The sequence below is a fragment of the Odontesthes bonariensis genome, chromosome 19, assembly GCF_027942865.1.
Source record: "Odontesthes bonariensis isolate fOdoBon6 chromosome 19, fOdoBon6.hap1, whole genome shotgun sequence".
Taxonomy (NCBI): Eukaryota; Metazoa; Chordata; class Actinopteri; order Atheriniformes; family Atherinopsidae; genus Odontesthes; species Odontesthes bonariensis.
Genome location: NC_134524.1, coordinates 22,365,732 through 22,379,935, shown reverse-complemented (window position 1 = coordinate 22,379,935; position 14,204 = coordinate 22,365,732). Strand labels below are relative to the sequence as shown.

Here is a 14,204-nt window from a genome sequence, read left to right as displayed (position 1 = left end):
CGGTATATTAGTCAGTAATTTAAGGAACAGTTAGCATTAATCATTTTCAATTAAATGATTACCAAGGAGATCGACCCCAAATTGTACGTGTACAACGTGACAAGATTTACAAGTGGGGGGGCAAGCTTTGGTATTGGTTCTTAAATTACTTCTTTGTCCTTATGTTTGATGAAGCGTGAACAAGACGAGAAAATAAAGTCTTTTTGAAAAAAAACAACCAGACCTCCATGGAAAACTTCACCACTGAAAAGACTCCCGTTGCAAAGGTTTAGGGGTCGGCCGTGTCGTTTTTTAAAGTTCGTTTTGACAGGTAAAAACATCTATGAAACAAATGGCCCATCCATTCTTGTCAGGTGAAAAACATATTCATCTTAGACTGAGCAAAGTTTGGCTCCGACTAACGGCAACATGCCTGAGAGAAAGACTCGAGTATGTGCTGGTGAACACGAGCCCATCTGTGGACAGGCGTGTTGTGTGTCTGTGCGAGCGAGCGTGTGTGTGTGGGTGTTTGTTTTTACAGCGATCAGCAGGATCTCCTGCTATGAAGGATGCCGAGCTGCACAGCGGAGAGGAAAATGTCTCGGAAAACAAATGAACTGCGTCTGCTATCTAATAAATGTTTTCGAGAAGGAAAACAGCTCGATGCCCAAATCCTGGTCACATTGCGCACGTACACCTCACTCACTCAACATCTGGACTATTACTCACCCTCCTACCTTTCCATCAATCCATCTTCTTTAGATCCATCTGACAGTTCTCCTTTAAAAGGCATTGTAACCCAAAAAATACCATTGGTGTGCTTTTGAAAATCTGGGAAAGTTGAAAGCAAACATGGGATATCAGATTTTTGCCAAGTTGCCGTAGAGATACATTTTGTATCATTCTCCGTCAGGCTTTTAAACCCTTCGCTCTAGCCCATCATGTTACACATTACTATTGTGTGGACTGCGAGCACAATGCATCTAATGGTGTCCAAGAAATGTTTGGCAGTCCATTTTAAAATGCATGTAGTTGATCAAAAGAATCGTAAAACATCCGTTTCATCTCTCCTGCTGGGGAATATGCGCTCATGAGTGCACATGGGTACAGTTTAACTGGCCTCTGTGGAGAATCATAGTCATGTCTAAAGGAATTAAAGAACCAAATTAGAAGAAAGAAAAACTCTAAAAGGTCAAGTATTATGAATACTGGCCAGCTGGCTTAGAAAAGCCTCTTGCCTGACAGGAAAATGAAACGTGAATCATGATCCTCTTGGATCGAGCCCGTCTGAGAACTTGAAAAACAAACAGGCATTAAAAAGAAAGACAACCGTGAAAAAGGGCCAGGCTCCCAAAAGGGAGAATCTACGGGAAACTAAGCCCCTCAGATCATCTGATATAATCTCAAAGTTCCCTCATCACAATAGCACAGAATACTGTAATAATCAAATGATCGGCTTTATTATTTGTTATTTTCTAACGTGCAAATTCCCCTCACGGCCTCTGTGTCCCTCTCACACACACACACATACACAAACTATAGCCTGGTGACGTTTCCGGTGATTGAGCCCGTGACTCTGGGAGCCGCCGTGTCCCTGACGGCAGCGAGGGGCAGGAGGGGAAGTGGATGCAGACAGGAAAAGAGGAAGTAGGAAGTAAAGAGGCGGGACGCTTCCCTGCTGCCAATCTGGGACCAGAGACGTCCTCCCTTCCTGTGTGGCTCTGAGACAGACACACATTTGTATTTATTTCTGCTGCTCTCACCAGAGATGAGGGGAACTCAGATAAGCTGTTGGGAAGGTCCTGATAACATTTTGGCTGGGTTTTATCACTTTGTTTTATTCAATCAGTTATTTAGGTTGTAAATTTGTAGCAACCGAGGTGACAGCATAGCTCATTTCCAGGTGTCTGAATCTATGCCTGCACCGTTTTCCAAATGAAAGAAAAGCAATAATAACCTTCTCTTTCTCCAGATTTTATTGTCCGCTTCCCAGATGAGTCATTATTGCCATTATAATTAAATTCAATCAAATTGCAAAGTAAAAGAGAAACGAAACCTGCAACTCAACAACAGAGGTTGTCGCTACAGTTTGATTTACACACACCAGGAGGCAAAAGTCATTAACCCTCTCCGTTGACTCTCTGCCCCACCCCACAAAAATGCAAAGTTGCCTTTTCCATATCTAGTCACTGGGATTTTGTCCTATTTCCTCAAGGCAAAACTGCTCCAACTAAACATCCCCACAGCATGATGCTACCACCACCATGCCTAACTGTGGGGATGGTGGACAATGAAGGGGTTTGGATTTGCCACCTGTTTGACTTTGGGTAATTTCAAGCCAGTTCCCTGACCACTGCAGCCATACAGTGGAGTTTAAAGCATAAAGTGGTCTGCTGCTGAGCTTTGTACTGTCGGCCTTCTCGTTACTGCTCCCTTTAACACCCTTCTTGCCTGGTTTTGGTAGTCTGAGCTGTCTTAGCAGGTTGCGTTCTCTAAAAGTGAATTTAGGCTCAGACGGATATTCAGTTTAGATTAGGGATGTACCAATTCGCTTTTTTCATCTGCGATACCGATACCAATATCTGAGGTTTAGTATCGGCCTATACCGATACAGAAAAACAGCGCAGGATTAGGGTAACAAACGGTAAGTTTCATTGTGTGGAAAAGACTGGGATCATTCTTTTGTGCAAGGCAGCATCAGACTTGACTTAAACATTTCTTTCCTATTCTTTTAAAAACAAATAAACAGATGTAAATGTACTGAATTACTTATTTATTTAATAAGTGTGCACCAGTAAAACAATCTTAACTATAAAAATATAACAAGTGGAACTGGTTCAGTCAGTGCAATGAGGGTTTCAAAATCCAATAATAGACAAAATATTAAATAATAAAGGAACTGAAATTGAGAAAAAAAAAACAATAGCTTCGTTAGCTTGGTTGGTAGACTTTCAAATTAAATTGTAATCAGCTCTTTATATAGTTTAGTGCAAATGGGAATTAAAAATCCTTTACAAAAGCATCTGAACAAAACAAAAGCTTCTCTAGCTTGGTAAAAACTAAAAAAAAAAACTAAAAATCAGGGGTAGTCCCAATTTAACAAGTTTTTTCACCAATAGAGGGGGCAGAAAGCCCTTGGATGAATGCCAATGCTGGACAGCACTGGGCGGGGGGGCCACCGATTTAAAAATAAATAAATAAATAAAAATAATAAAAAAATAAAATAAAAATAAAAAAAAAATCGGCCAATATGGATCGGCCCATTGGCACCGATACCCAATCTCGAAGTTAAAATCTCTCTGTCGGGTGAAATAAATGATTTATCTTGAACAAAGTGGATGTTAAATAATGAACTACACAGGACAAACACGGAAATGACTTTCAGAGCAACACTGGGTTTTCCGTACTGCGGTACAGACTCTAGTGTGATGCGATAAACTCTCGTTCCCAATAGTGTCAAACCTCTAGGGAAGATGACGATCCCTTTTATAGTGTTCACTTTCAATGGCTGCTCATTTTTATGGGCAAAGGATGGCATGTGGACATCAAATATTCCGTGTGTAAAAGTTGAAGCACCAAAAATGCCAGTACAGTACAGAAACACTTAATAAACAACCTTAGCCTGTGTGGTTATTCTTAGTACGCCGCATATTGTTGCCCCATCGATTCACACACAGATATACTCTGCCGCTATCGCACAATGGGGGGGTCAATCAAGATCAGCTGTCTCCTATCAGACAATACAAGTCAAACAAGAGGGTTAATGACTTTCAACTCCTGGTTGGAGCTACAAAAACCAAAACACTTTTACTTGTGTTTTTATTAGATATTGAAGTGAAATAAGTTCAGCCCGAGCAGAGCCATTGTGTGGCTTATCTGCATAATAATTTGTCTGGTAGTCAGTGAATATTACAGCACCATTGTGGATGTGACTGGCAAAGTTTGACTGATGATTGTGTTTAGACGACTATTTTTAAAGTTTGAAGACTCCAAAAACAAAACCCGTTTGGTGTCCCCCCCTGTCAAAAATACCCACAAAAAAGCTTTAATTTCAACAAAAATAAAAACCAAGAGACCAAATATGTTTTATCCAAGCAAACCAGCACAAGTTTGTTTGGACATATATTTCGGTTACACACGTTTGTTACTCGCCGTTTTAGAAATTCGGGGGGTCGTCGTCAGTGAAAGGGTATATTTGAAACGCAGTGACACTATAAAAACAAATAACAATTTATTTTGCTTACGCTCGAGTATCTCTCAGGAAAGAAAGCACTTTCAGTACTTTCCCATTCGAATAACAGCCGTTTCCTCCACATCGGCGGCATATTTATCAAACAATGAAACGCATGAAAACGCTATAAAACAGGCCAGTGCATTATCTGATGGTAATGAATGTGTGTATTCATGTGGTCTACAGTAGAGCAGGCGGGTTGAAACACACACTCACTCTCTCACACACACACACACATGTGCACACAAAGGTAGTTTTTGTTCCCCATGTTGCTGGGAGTTCAGCTTTGCTTGGTCATCATGGATAAATGCCCCTCTTATGGGGCACAGACTGAGCCACAAACACACTCGCTCACACACAAATGCATCTGTGCGGCTTCAGCCTCAATAGGAAATCACCTGAAAAAATATACAAATGAAGGAAAAGCCATTCGTGCGGCTTTTAATTTCTACGAGAAAACACGTGTGTGTGTGTGTGCGCGCTTCCTTGTCTTCATCATCTGTGGCAGCTGTCTGCACTGATAGTTGCTTTGTTTTCAGTGAGTGCTTCTTAATGAGGTCAAAGGCTATTTAGGGCCATTGAATGCTGACAAGGAGAAACAAGAGGCACCTTCATCTCGTCATAACACACACATACACACACACGCATGCAGGCACTCACAGCGATTCATTACATTTGACCAAGAAGTGGTCCGAAAATTGCTGGAGAAAGGGACTCTTTGTCTGCGGGGAGGCGCACAGAGGCGCAAGAGAGACAGATGGTCCGACTGATTTCTGTTTTGACGGCAGGATGGGTCTCTTTGACAACCACCGACTCCGTGAAAGTTGGAGCACGCTGTAAAACGCAAACGAAAACAGAACACAACGATCTGAAAATTGTTTTAACCCCCACATCTAACTGAAAAATCCCCCAAAGACAACATATCAGATGTTGGAATTGAGAAAATTGAGAAATTTGATATTGTTTCCAATCCACGCCAGCTTTAGGATTTCACAAGAGTTTAGGGGCCTCCGCTGTTGTGCTTTCCGGTTTCATAGGGAACCTCGTTTTTTTTTCGGTAGATGACATGCCAGGACTGCAGGGAGGCCAGTTTAGACGCACATCTTGCTCCAAAAACCTGTTAATGATGCTCCAAAGGTGTGCTACTTTAGGTTGGTTGTATGGTTCATCAACTTCTGAAAGACCGACGGATGCTGGTTTCGTACCCAATCTTGTGTTGCAAATGACCCAAATCATGTCACGTTCATGGTGTTTTCCCCATGTTTTTGGTTTGGAGTTTTTTTTAATCATGCCTAGTCACATCTGAAGTTAAGTTAAGTTAAGTTTAAGTCCATGTTTAATTAAGTTTTTTCTCACTTTCCATGCCAGGTCATTAGTTCACTCACTTCACCTGTCCATCGTTCCCCAGCTGCACTCATTTGTCAATCACTCAGTTCCCTATTTCGTTTCCATGCTCCTCTTTTATTTTGTGAATTCGTTCCCCGCATTCACCTTTCATGCCACGCAACAACTAAGTACCTTTCTTGCTAGCCTAAGCCTAAGCCTAAGCCTAAATATAACCAAAAACAAAACTGTGACGAAAACAAAACATGGCTATGGCTATGCCTTAAGCCATAGCCATAGCCATGTTTTGTTTAACCCTTGTCATGTTTTTTGTTTTCGACACAGTTTTGTTTTTGGTATCCAGCTCAGCCGCACTTTTTGTTAAACCTTTTTTGTGAATAAACCAAGTTTTGTTTTCTACCTCTGGAGTCCGCATCCGTGTCCTGCCAAACCCTCTTGACAAATCAGCTGTCAGGTCGTGCGCAGGTTTTTTGGCACTAATCAATAAAACGTTGTTTTCAGATGACTGGAAAGCGCTAGTATTCTCTTTTCATTTGCGTTTCAAAAAGTGCGTCAACTTGGACTCGATGCCCGATTTGCACGCACTTGGTTTGCGTGCCACTCGGCTTGGGGTTTATTATTTCCATTGAGAATCCTTGAGATCTCCAATAAATGTGGGAAACTTCGCCTTCTTTTTCTGTTTTTCTTCCCCACTTTGGGAATTACCGGTAGGTGGATTTAGGAGAAATGTGCCAGGAAGTGCGATTAAAAAAAACTACCGGCTTTACAGTCAAACTATGTTTTGCACACATTCAAGTAAATGTAAATGTACTTTATTTATACAGCCGTTTACAGACAATTTTTACGGTGTACCAAAGTGCTTTACAGCAGGTAATAAATAAAGAGAAGAACAAGTAAAAAGAATAGTGAAAGCAATAAAATACCACAAAATCAAATAAGATAAAATAAAATAAGATAAAAGTGTCATCATACTACTGGGTATTAAAAGCAATCCTAAATAAGTAGGTTTTTAGCCTAGATTTGAAGAGGCCCAGGTCAGAAATAAGACGCAGCTCAACAGGGAGCTTATTCCAGAGCCTGGGGGCAGCGACCAAAAAGGCTCGGTCCCCCCAGTGTTTGTATTCTGACCTGGGCAATTCCAGCAAAAATTAATTTGTTGACCTCAGAGCTCTACCAGGATTGCGGACTGTTAAAAGCTCCGATAAATATGATGGGGCGAGGCCGTTAAGAGCTTTAAAAACAAACATTAAAAGTTTCAAATCAATTCGGTATAGGACTGGAAGCCAATGGAGGGAGTTAAGAACAGGAGTGATGTGCACACGTCTGTTGGTGTTGGTTAAAAGACGGGCAGCAGCGTTTTGCACAAGTTGAAGGTGACTGAGAGAAGACTGGGAGACGCCAACATAAAGCGCATTGCAATAGTCTAACCTTGAACTTATTAGGGCATAGATCGCTTTCTCAAGGTCATGACGACTTAAAAACATTTTAACTTTGGTCAGGAGACGCAACTGGAAAAAACTAGTTCTGACGACATTGTTAATTTGTTTGTCCAACCTCAGATGACTGTCCAAGGTCACTCCCAGATTTCTGACAGTTGAACTAAGCTTTGAAGACAAGGTGCCAAAGCCAGCCATTACAGTATCCCCAAACATAATTCATTCAGTTTTGTCATCATTTAAATGAAGAAAATTTTGGGCCAACCACTGCTTAATATCAGCAATATGATATTGTGAAGATTTCCGTCACATTTGGCCAACATTGGTTGAGGAATAACGGGGGCGGCGTACAACAAGCACGCAGAGCGGTTCGCGTCTGTCTTTTAAGTCTTTAAAAAGTACTTCTAGGCAGGCAGACCGACCTCTCTTAATTCACCTCTCCCCTCTTACAATTAGTGACATCCTGTTGCGACAATTCCACATGCACATGAGCTGAAATGCTCACGTTGTTCCTCTTTCAAAAACCTAAAAATGAAGTCAAGAGTCTACACCCTCGCTTCATTAGGAAAGAATGTTTGCATCTTAACTATGACCCACCAGACCGGGGTCACAGGGGTCACATTGACCTGCTGTAAATACGCCGGTTTGTCAGCCCCCCCCGGACGGTGGCCCAAAGGAAATGCTTTACCAGCACCGCAGAACAAAGGGAAAATCAATTCACCTGTTCTATCCGCTGGCCTCACATTATTTGATTATCTGCCCCCTTCATCCAGATCAGCTCGGCAGTCTTTCCTCTGCACCGTTCCACTCACTCTGCCTGTAAAAGGAGACTGAGAGCTGCGTGTTTAAACCCGACGGATGGGGAGGAATTGAGGGAATTGTCAACACTGCTGCCCCCTCTGACTCACCTGAAAAAAAGCCCCTCTACTGAGAAACGGGCGTCTTTGATTAGACGAGTGACTCAGCAGACGGCTCTCTCGCGAGTGTGTGCGGCGGTGCGCGTGAAAGGGCGCGTTTGTGTCCACGTGGGAATATGTAAATGGGGACTTACAGTGGCGGTACGAGACAGAGCGTGGGTTTGTGTGAGTGTTGCCGTACCTCGTGATCGGGTATTTCAGAGGACAGCGTCTTTCCGAGCACTGCGGCGGTCAGATGCGTCCAACAACGAGCGGTATTAGCCAAGTTATAACCTCCTGTCGGGGGGGAACAAAGGGGGACAGACAAATGCAAGGAGCAGTCAGGACACAAGTTTGATGCTTGAAGTTCCTTAAAATCTAAAGTTTGTGGGGGACTACTTTATTCAAACTAGTCAGTTGTGAAGACTAAGGTGCGCCACATCAAACCTGAGATGAAAACTAGAGACGCTGTGAACTCTCTTTTGCGTGCGGATGAGACAGAGGGAGTCAAGGATGAAGAGGTGGACTTGAGTATAAAAAAATAATAAAAAAAATCGAGAGAATGACTAGAAACGGGAGGGAGAGGAGGATATAACGCAGAGAAAAAGTATGTAGGACAGAGAGGGAGGGAGAGAAAGGAAGAGAGGTCGGATTGTAGTGGAGTAAAATGGCTTCATTGTGTCGTATAATTAGTAGCTATCATCTGGCCGAGGGCTGAAGAGTCTGGAACAGGGCACCGTGTGTGAGTGTGTGTGTGTGTGTGTGTGTGTGTGTGTAAAAGTACGCACAAGTGAGAGCTCAGTGAAACTCAAAGTAAATTCGAATACACACAAAGGATACAGTGCACTATCCACATGTCATTTGGAGTATTTCAACACTTTGAGTAAGGAGTATGTAAGCAAATACACGGGGGCGTATCGCATCCGCTGGCGAACAGGCGAAAAAAAACACAACACAAGCCGGAAAATAAGAAACCCATATCAATATACCTCCTCCCAGCAGCAACGTAGGTAGCTGCCACTGCAGGACATGCTGCAAACATTTGCCCACCCCCACTGGGGTCATGTTGAAGGAGCACATGGGATCTCCCGCCATGGTGTCGGCACCCAGCTGCATCACGATGGCCTCCGGGTTGAACTGGGCCCGCACCTCCTGCATTACGCTGCGGAACAAGACGGCAGTAAACATGTTATCGCCCTCTCGGGATGAATGTCAGTCAGGAGTTGGAGCGATTTTAAGAGATTGGACTTCACTGGCGCTTGACACAGAAGGTCAGAGGAGCCTCTGCAGCCCCAACATCAGCATCCAGCATGGCCGTTTCAGGCGTAAAAAAACGTGGCGACGGCTGCAGTAACAATGTTTATCAACGAATCTGTCGGTTTGTGTCGCGTTAAAGGGATAGTTCGCCTCTTTTGACATGAAGCCGTATGATATCCCATACTAGCAATATCATTTATTAAATTTGACTTACCCCCTGCTGCTTATTGTGAGCCGAGTTCCGGCCTCGTTTTGGCGTTGACGAAGGTAGTCCGGCTAGTTGGCTAGGGTCCCGAAAATAAAGCGTCTTGCTTCTCAAAACAATATGCGTTCAAAAGAGTAATACATTTGCATCACAAAATCGTTCATCCAGAAAAAGTCAGACCTCACAATCGCTTGCCGCTATTTTCTCTCCTTTCGTATCACTGCGTGCTGTGTAGACCGTGCAGACCGAAGTGCAGACTGAAGTGCAGACGGAGCAGTAAACACCGTAACAGGTGCGGCTATCGTCAGGTGGCTGCACGCATTGATACGAAGGGAGAGACAATAGAGCCATGTGATTGTGAGGTCTGACTTTTTCTGGATGAACGATTCTGTGATGCAAATGTATTACTCTTTTGAACACATATTATTTTGAGAAGCAAAACACTTTATTTTTGTGGCCCCAGCCAACTAGCCGGACCACCTTCGTCAACGCCAAAACGAGGCTGGAACTCAGCTCACAGGACGCAGCGGGGGGTAAGTCAATGTTCATAAATGATATTGCTAATATGGGCTGTCATACAGCTTCATGTCAAAAGAGGCAAACTATCCCTTTAATTCTCTTCCTCCTGCTCCAACGTCTTTGGCATCTTAAAACGTAGCTTAGCTTTGTTAAACGGTGTGCCCCGGGGCTAACAAGCCATCATTTGACCCCCCGTAAGTTTCTGTTTTTTGGTCCTCTTTAAATCCTCCATTAAGTGAACAAACACCCCCTCTTTTTGTTATACCTTAAAATGTGACAGCAAATTAAACAGGTCGGTAAAAAAAAACAAAAAAACAATAACGTTAGCAATTGTAGCTTAAGTAGATAACCCAGCAGCACACTTGTTAAGTTCTCCACTGGTTCTAACACCACAAAATAATTTTTCCTTTGTGGATGATGTTTTTTTTTTTACACCTATCAGACTGGCAGTTATAAGGCTGTGGTTTTTCCATGCCCTTGTGCATTTAAATTTTTCATATCTTCAATATTTCTACTTTACCTCAAGCACCGTCTTTTCTGAGCTGTATATTCTTTTAAATACATAATTTTTTACTATATGTTTCTATGTTCTAACTCGGTTGCTTTCCTGAAAGCAATGCTTAAAGGACAATTTCGGTCGTTTACAAAATCCAGCTGTATTGCCCAATCTACCCATGATTTAGCCATAGCAAAGACGCAAAAAAATGTCATCCGACCCTGACAGTGTTGCTTGCACGGAGATTTCGGACTGACAACATAGCCATGGGGGCTTCAATTTATATTGTGTTTTAAACGCTATTTTTATACCTCTTCTACAGTTCCAAACAACATAACATTTACGTGGTAGTGAGTAGAGGGTCCCTGAAGCCAAACCGAAGTGTCCCGAGGTCTTCATGTGGTCGGCTATAGAGTCCAGAATGAATCTAATCAAGCCAGTACCTGCTCTCAATCAGAGCTCTTCCGTCAACAGGAGGCTATCTCACGCGAGACATCACGTCACGTGAGTCCGTAGTTGATTGCCGAGTGTGGAGTAACTCGCTCTGGAAAGTCACAATTTCGTTGCCGTTCTTTTTACAAACATAGTCCAGTATTTCTTTCGAAAGTGAAATGAAGTTGTATGCAACATCAAAGCCTAGCTTACTAACAGGTTGGAATTTTGAAATGTCACGTGACGTGATGTCTCGTGTGAGATAGCCTCCTGTTGACGGAAGAGGCTCTGATTGAGAGCAGGTACTGGCTTGATTAAATTCATTCTGGACTCTATATCCGACTAATGAAGACCTCGGGACACTTCGGTTTGGCTTTAGGGACCCTCTACTCACTACCATGTAATTGTTATGTTGTTTGGAGCTGTAGAAGAGGTATAAAAATAGCGTTTAAAACACAATATAAATTGATGCCCCCATGGCTATGTTGTCAATCCGACATCTCCGTGCAAGCAACACTGTCAGGGTCGGATGACATTTTTTTGCGTCTTTGCTATGGCTAAATCATGGGTAGATTGGGCAATACAGCTGGATGTTGTAAACGACCGAAATTGTCCTTTAAACGTATCCGTGTGAGTTTTTGTTTGTTTGTTTGTTTGTTTCCATGGTTACCCGGAGATAAATGGCTAACACTGTGGGGGAGCATTTCTACCAACAACTGTCTTAAAAACACAGTTTTAACAGGAACAAACCAATGGAACCAAAACCAATCCTGTTGGCCTGTGAGGTGGGACTAAACATGGTTTTATCTAAAATGAGCACATTGTTGACCGTTTCATAAAATAGTCGAGCCACTGATTGTTACAGATCGTTCTCAGCAGACATGAAGTAATACTTCAATCAAGCAGACGGTTTTATAAATCAGGCAACATCTGTCCACAGCCAGTTACAGTGGAAAAATCATTTTTTTCACGTCAGTTAACGAGAGACCATTGATACTGCTTTATTTTGAGTCATCATATCATTTAACTGCATGTGTAGAAAAATTAAACTTTCCACATGCTATAACCATCAGTGTAACAGCCAGTGTTTGGGGAAAACCCGTGACTTCCCGTAAACCTGTTCCCCAAAAATCTTTTTATTAAAAATGTGTTTTCCTATAAAAAAAACTTTTGATATCAATGGACGAACGACTGCTGCTTTCTGATCAAATTCTAACAAGGCGTGTCTCTATTAATGAGCGACTTTAAAAACTACCAAGAAAGCATTGAAACACATCTGAGATTGGAAGACGACACTTGCCTGCTAGCATTATAAACATGCTCAAGCAAACATCAAGTAAATAAGTCTTTTCGACTTTAATTTTCTCTTACACTTTTGTGTTTTTGAGTCCACAGAACTGAAAAAAAGACCCTGATGAGCAAACCTCAAGCCCTCACAATGAAAGGATGTCCCTGCTCAAGTGTCCTCGATAAAAACGCTGACACTGCATTTGCTCGCTCCTCTGTGGACGACCGTGACCTCTGATCTTTTGGAGCGATGCAGTCATGGGAGGAAAGGAAAAATAGAATATCTCCTCAGGGATCCTTAAGGGAGACAAGTCTCAAAAGGTTTTGCTCGGAGTTGCCAAACTGGGATTGTGTGGGATTGGCTTTCGGAGTGTGTATGTGTGCATGTGTGACAGCGCATACCTGGTGAAAAGCTGGTAGTATCTGTCATCTTTGATTCCATCCTCAAGCGGGACATTGACGGCGTACCAGCGGCCTTTCCCGAGCCCGGTGTCACTCAGGTCACCCGTACCTAAATGCACATAGTGCACATATAAATGCTTATAGTCGCATAACGTGTGTCATCTGAGAACACATCATATCTGAGACGTCAAGAGAGACTGACCAGGGAAGAATCCAGGAGAAAACTTGTGCAGCGAAACCGTCATCACTTTGGACGTGAAGCTGAAAGCCTCCTCCACACCTATGAGAGAGGAGGAGAAAAACCGTGAGGGGCCTCTAATACTTCCTGGAGAAATGTTTCAATCTGTACGTCCACATTAAACAAAAGCTCCAGGGAACAGAACAGAAGAAGAAATGACATGCAAATTAATGGAAGGATATGGAAAGCCAAACTGCCTCCCCACAACAACCCAGCTGGAGTGTTTATCGTGCGTACCATCTCCGTGATGCAGGTCCACATCCACATAGAGCACTCGCTCGTATTTCTCTCTCAGCTTGAGGATTCCCAGCACAGCATCATTCACGTAGCAGAAACCCGAAGCCTCGTCCCTGGGAAACACATACACACAGAAAGACTAAATGACAAGTTTGAAATTCTGCGATTTAGCTTCAGTAGAGCACGCTCTTCAGGCCTGTGACTGACGGGGACATACTGTATGAAAGTGGCTGAACACCGGTAAAGCTAGCAGTATTTGTTAAAGGGAACACGCTATGGAATAATCGCTTTTTTCTGTTTGAGAGGCTATGTTTGAGCGTCTGAAGTCAGCACAACCCAAAAACTCAGAAGAAATACAATCATGCCACGTTTTTGCCAGTGAAAATATCTCCCTAAATGAGCCTTTAAGATTTCCAGTGACCCCGCCTCTTCTGCTAAGCCAAAACCCTCTGAGCCCCGCCCACTCACATTCAACCTGCTACAGCGATGAAGCCAGCTTTGCGTGGAATGTTCTGTTGTCAGCTGTACTGAGGAGCATGCAATCTCACATCAAACCCACCAGCCTCAGAGGATATAAGAGCCCAGCGGATAAATTATGTGTGTGGGTAACGTTCCAGCTAGAGTTAGCTAAAGACTGGGTATGCGCAGCAACCATTTACCATCGGATTTACCAACTTGGTCCGGATCACTTCCAACTCTCAGTGCCTGAACTTCAGACGAGGGAAATGTAAGCATCTGAGAAATAATTTATCGGGGATTATTTTTCTAACTCGTGTTTTTGTCGAGCACAAGCTAACGCTAACAGTTTAGATAATGAAGATGACGTAGACCAACTTCTAAGGAGTTATTGCTGTTATCGCCATCGCTTTGTTCATTGCAGACCCGCAGCTCTGTGTGAAAAGGTGCGTTAACGTCACAAAATTTGCATAATTCTAAAAAAAAAAGAAGTAGGTTTATGATTGCACATATTTAAAGATGCTTATATGCATAAAATGTCTAAATGCAGTTATTAACCGAACAGGTGCATTACAGTGAGTTCCGTCACTTTTGAGGAGAAAGCCTCCTTTACTAGCATCTGTGGCTAACTTACAGCGCTACACTAAATAATTTCTCTCTCAGATCAAAAGAGTAACGATGTACACACACACACACACACACACACACACACACACACACACACACACACACACACGACACATATATATCTATATATAGAGCTGGAGTGTTTTTAGTTGTGATTGGAGG

The 14,204-nt window shown here is 42.8% G+C and overlaps 2 protein-coding genes across 3 annotated transcripts in view; both read right to left on the bottom strand.

Annotated features, from left to right (window-relative positions):
* Window positions 1-14,204, bottom strand: part of rps4x (ribosomal protein S4 X-linked) — a 346,107-nt gene that overhangs the window by 53,397 nt on the left and 278,506 nt on the right. The gene's annotated exons all lie outside the window — the stretch shown is intronic.
* Window positions 1-14,204, bottom strand: part of hdac8 (histone deacetylase 8) — a 35,552-nt gene that overhangs the window by 16,820 nt on the left and 4,528 nt on the right. The window contains exons 5-9 of the mRNA XM_075451212.1: window positions 12,960-13,072; window positions 12,687-12,764; window positions 12,485-12,593; window positions 8,876-9,048; window positions 8,089-8,183 (exon numbers count right to left, since the gene is read on the bottom strand). Coding sequence (XP_075307327.1) covers window positions 8,089-8,183; window positions 8,876-9,048; window positions 12,485-12,593; window positions 12,687-12,764; window positions 12,960-13,072 — 568 coding nt within the window. The remainder of the gene's footprint in view (window positions 1-8,088; window positions 8,184-8,875; window positions 9,049-12,484; window positions 12,594-12,686; window positions 12,765-12,959; window positions 13,073-14,204) is intronic.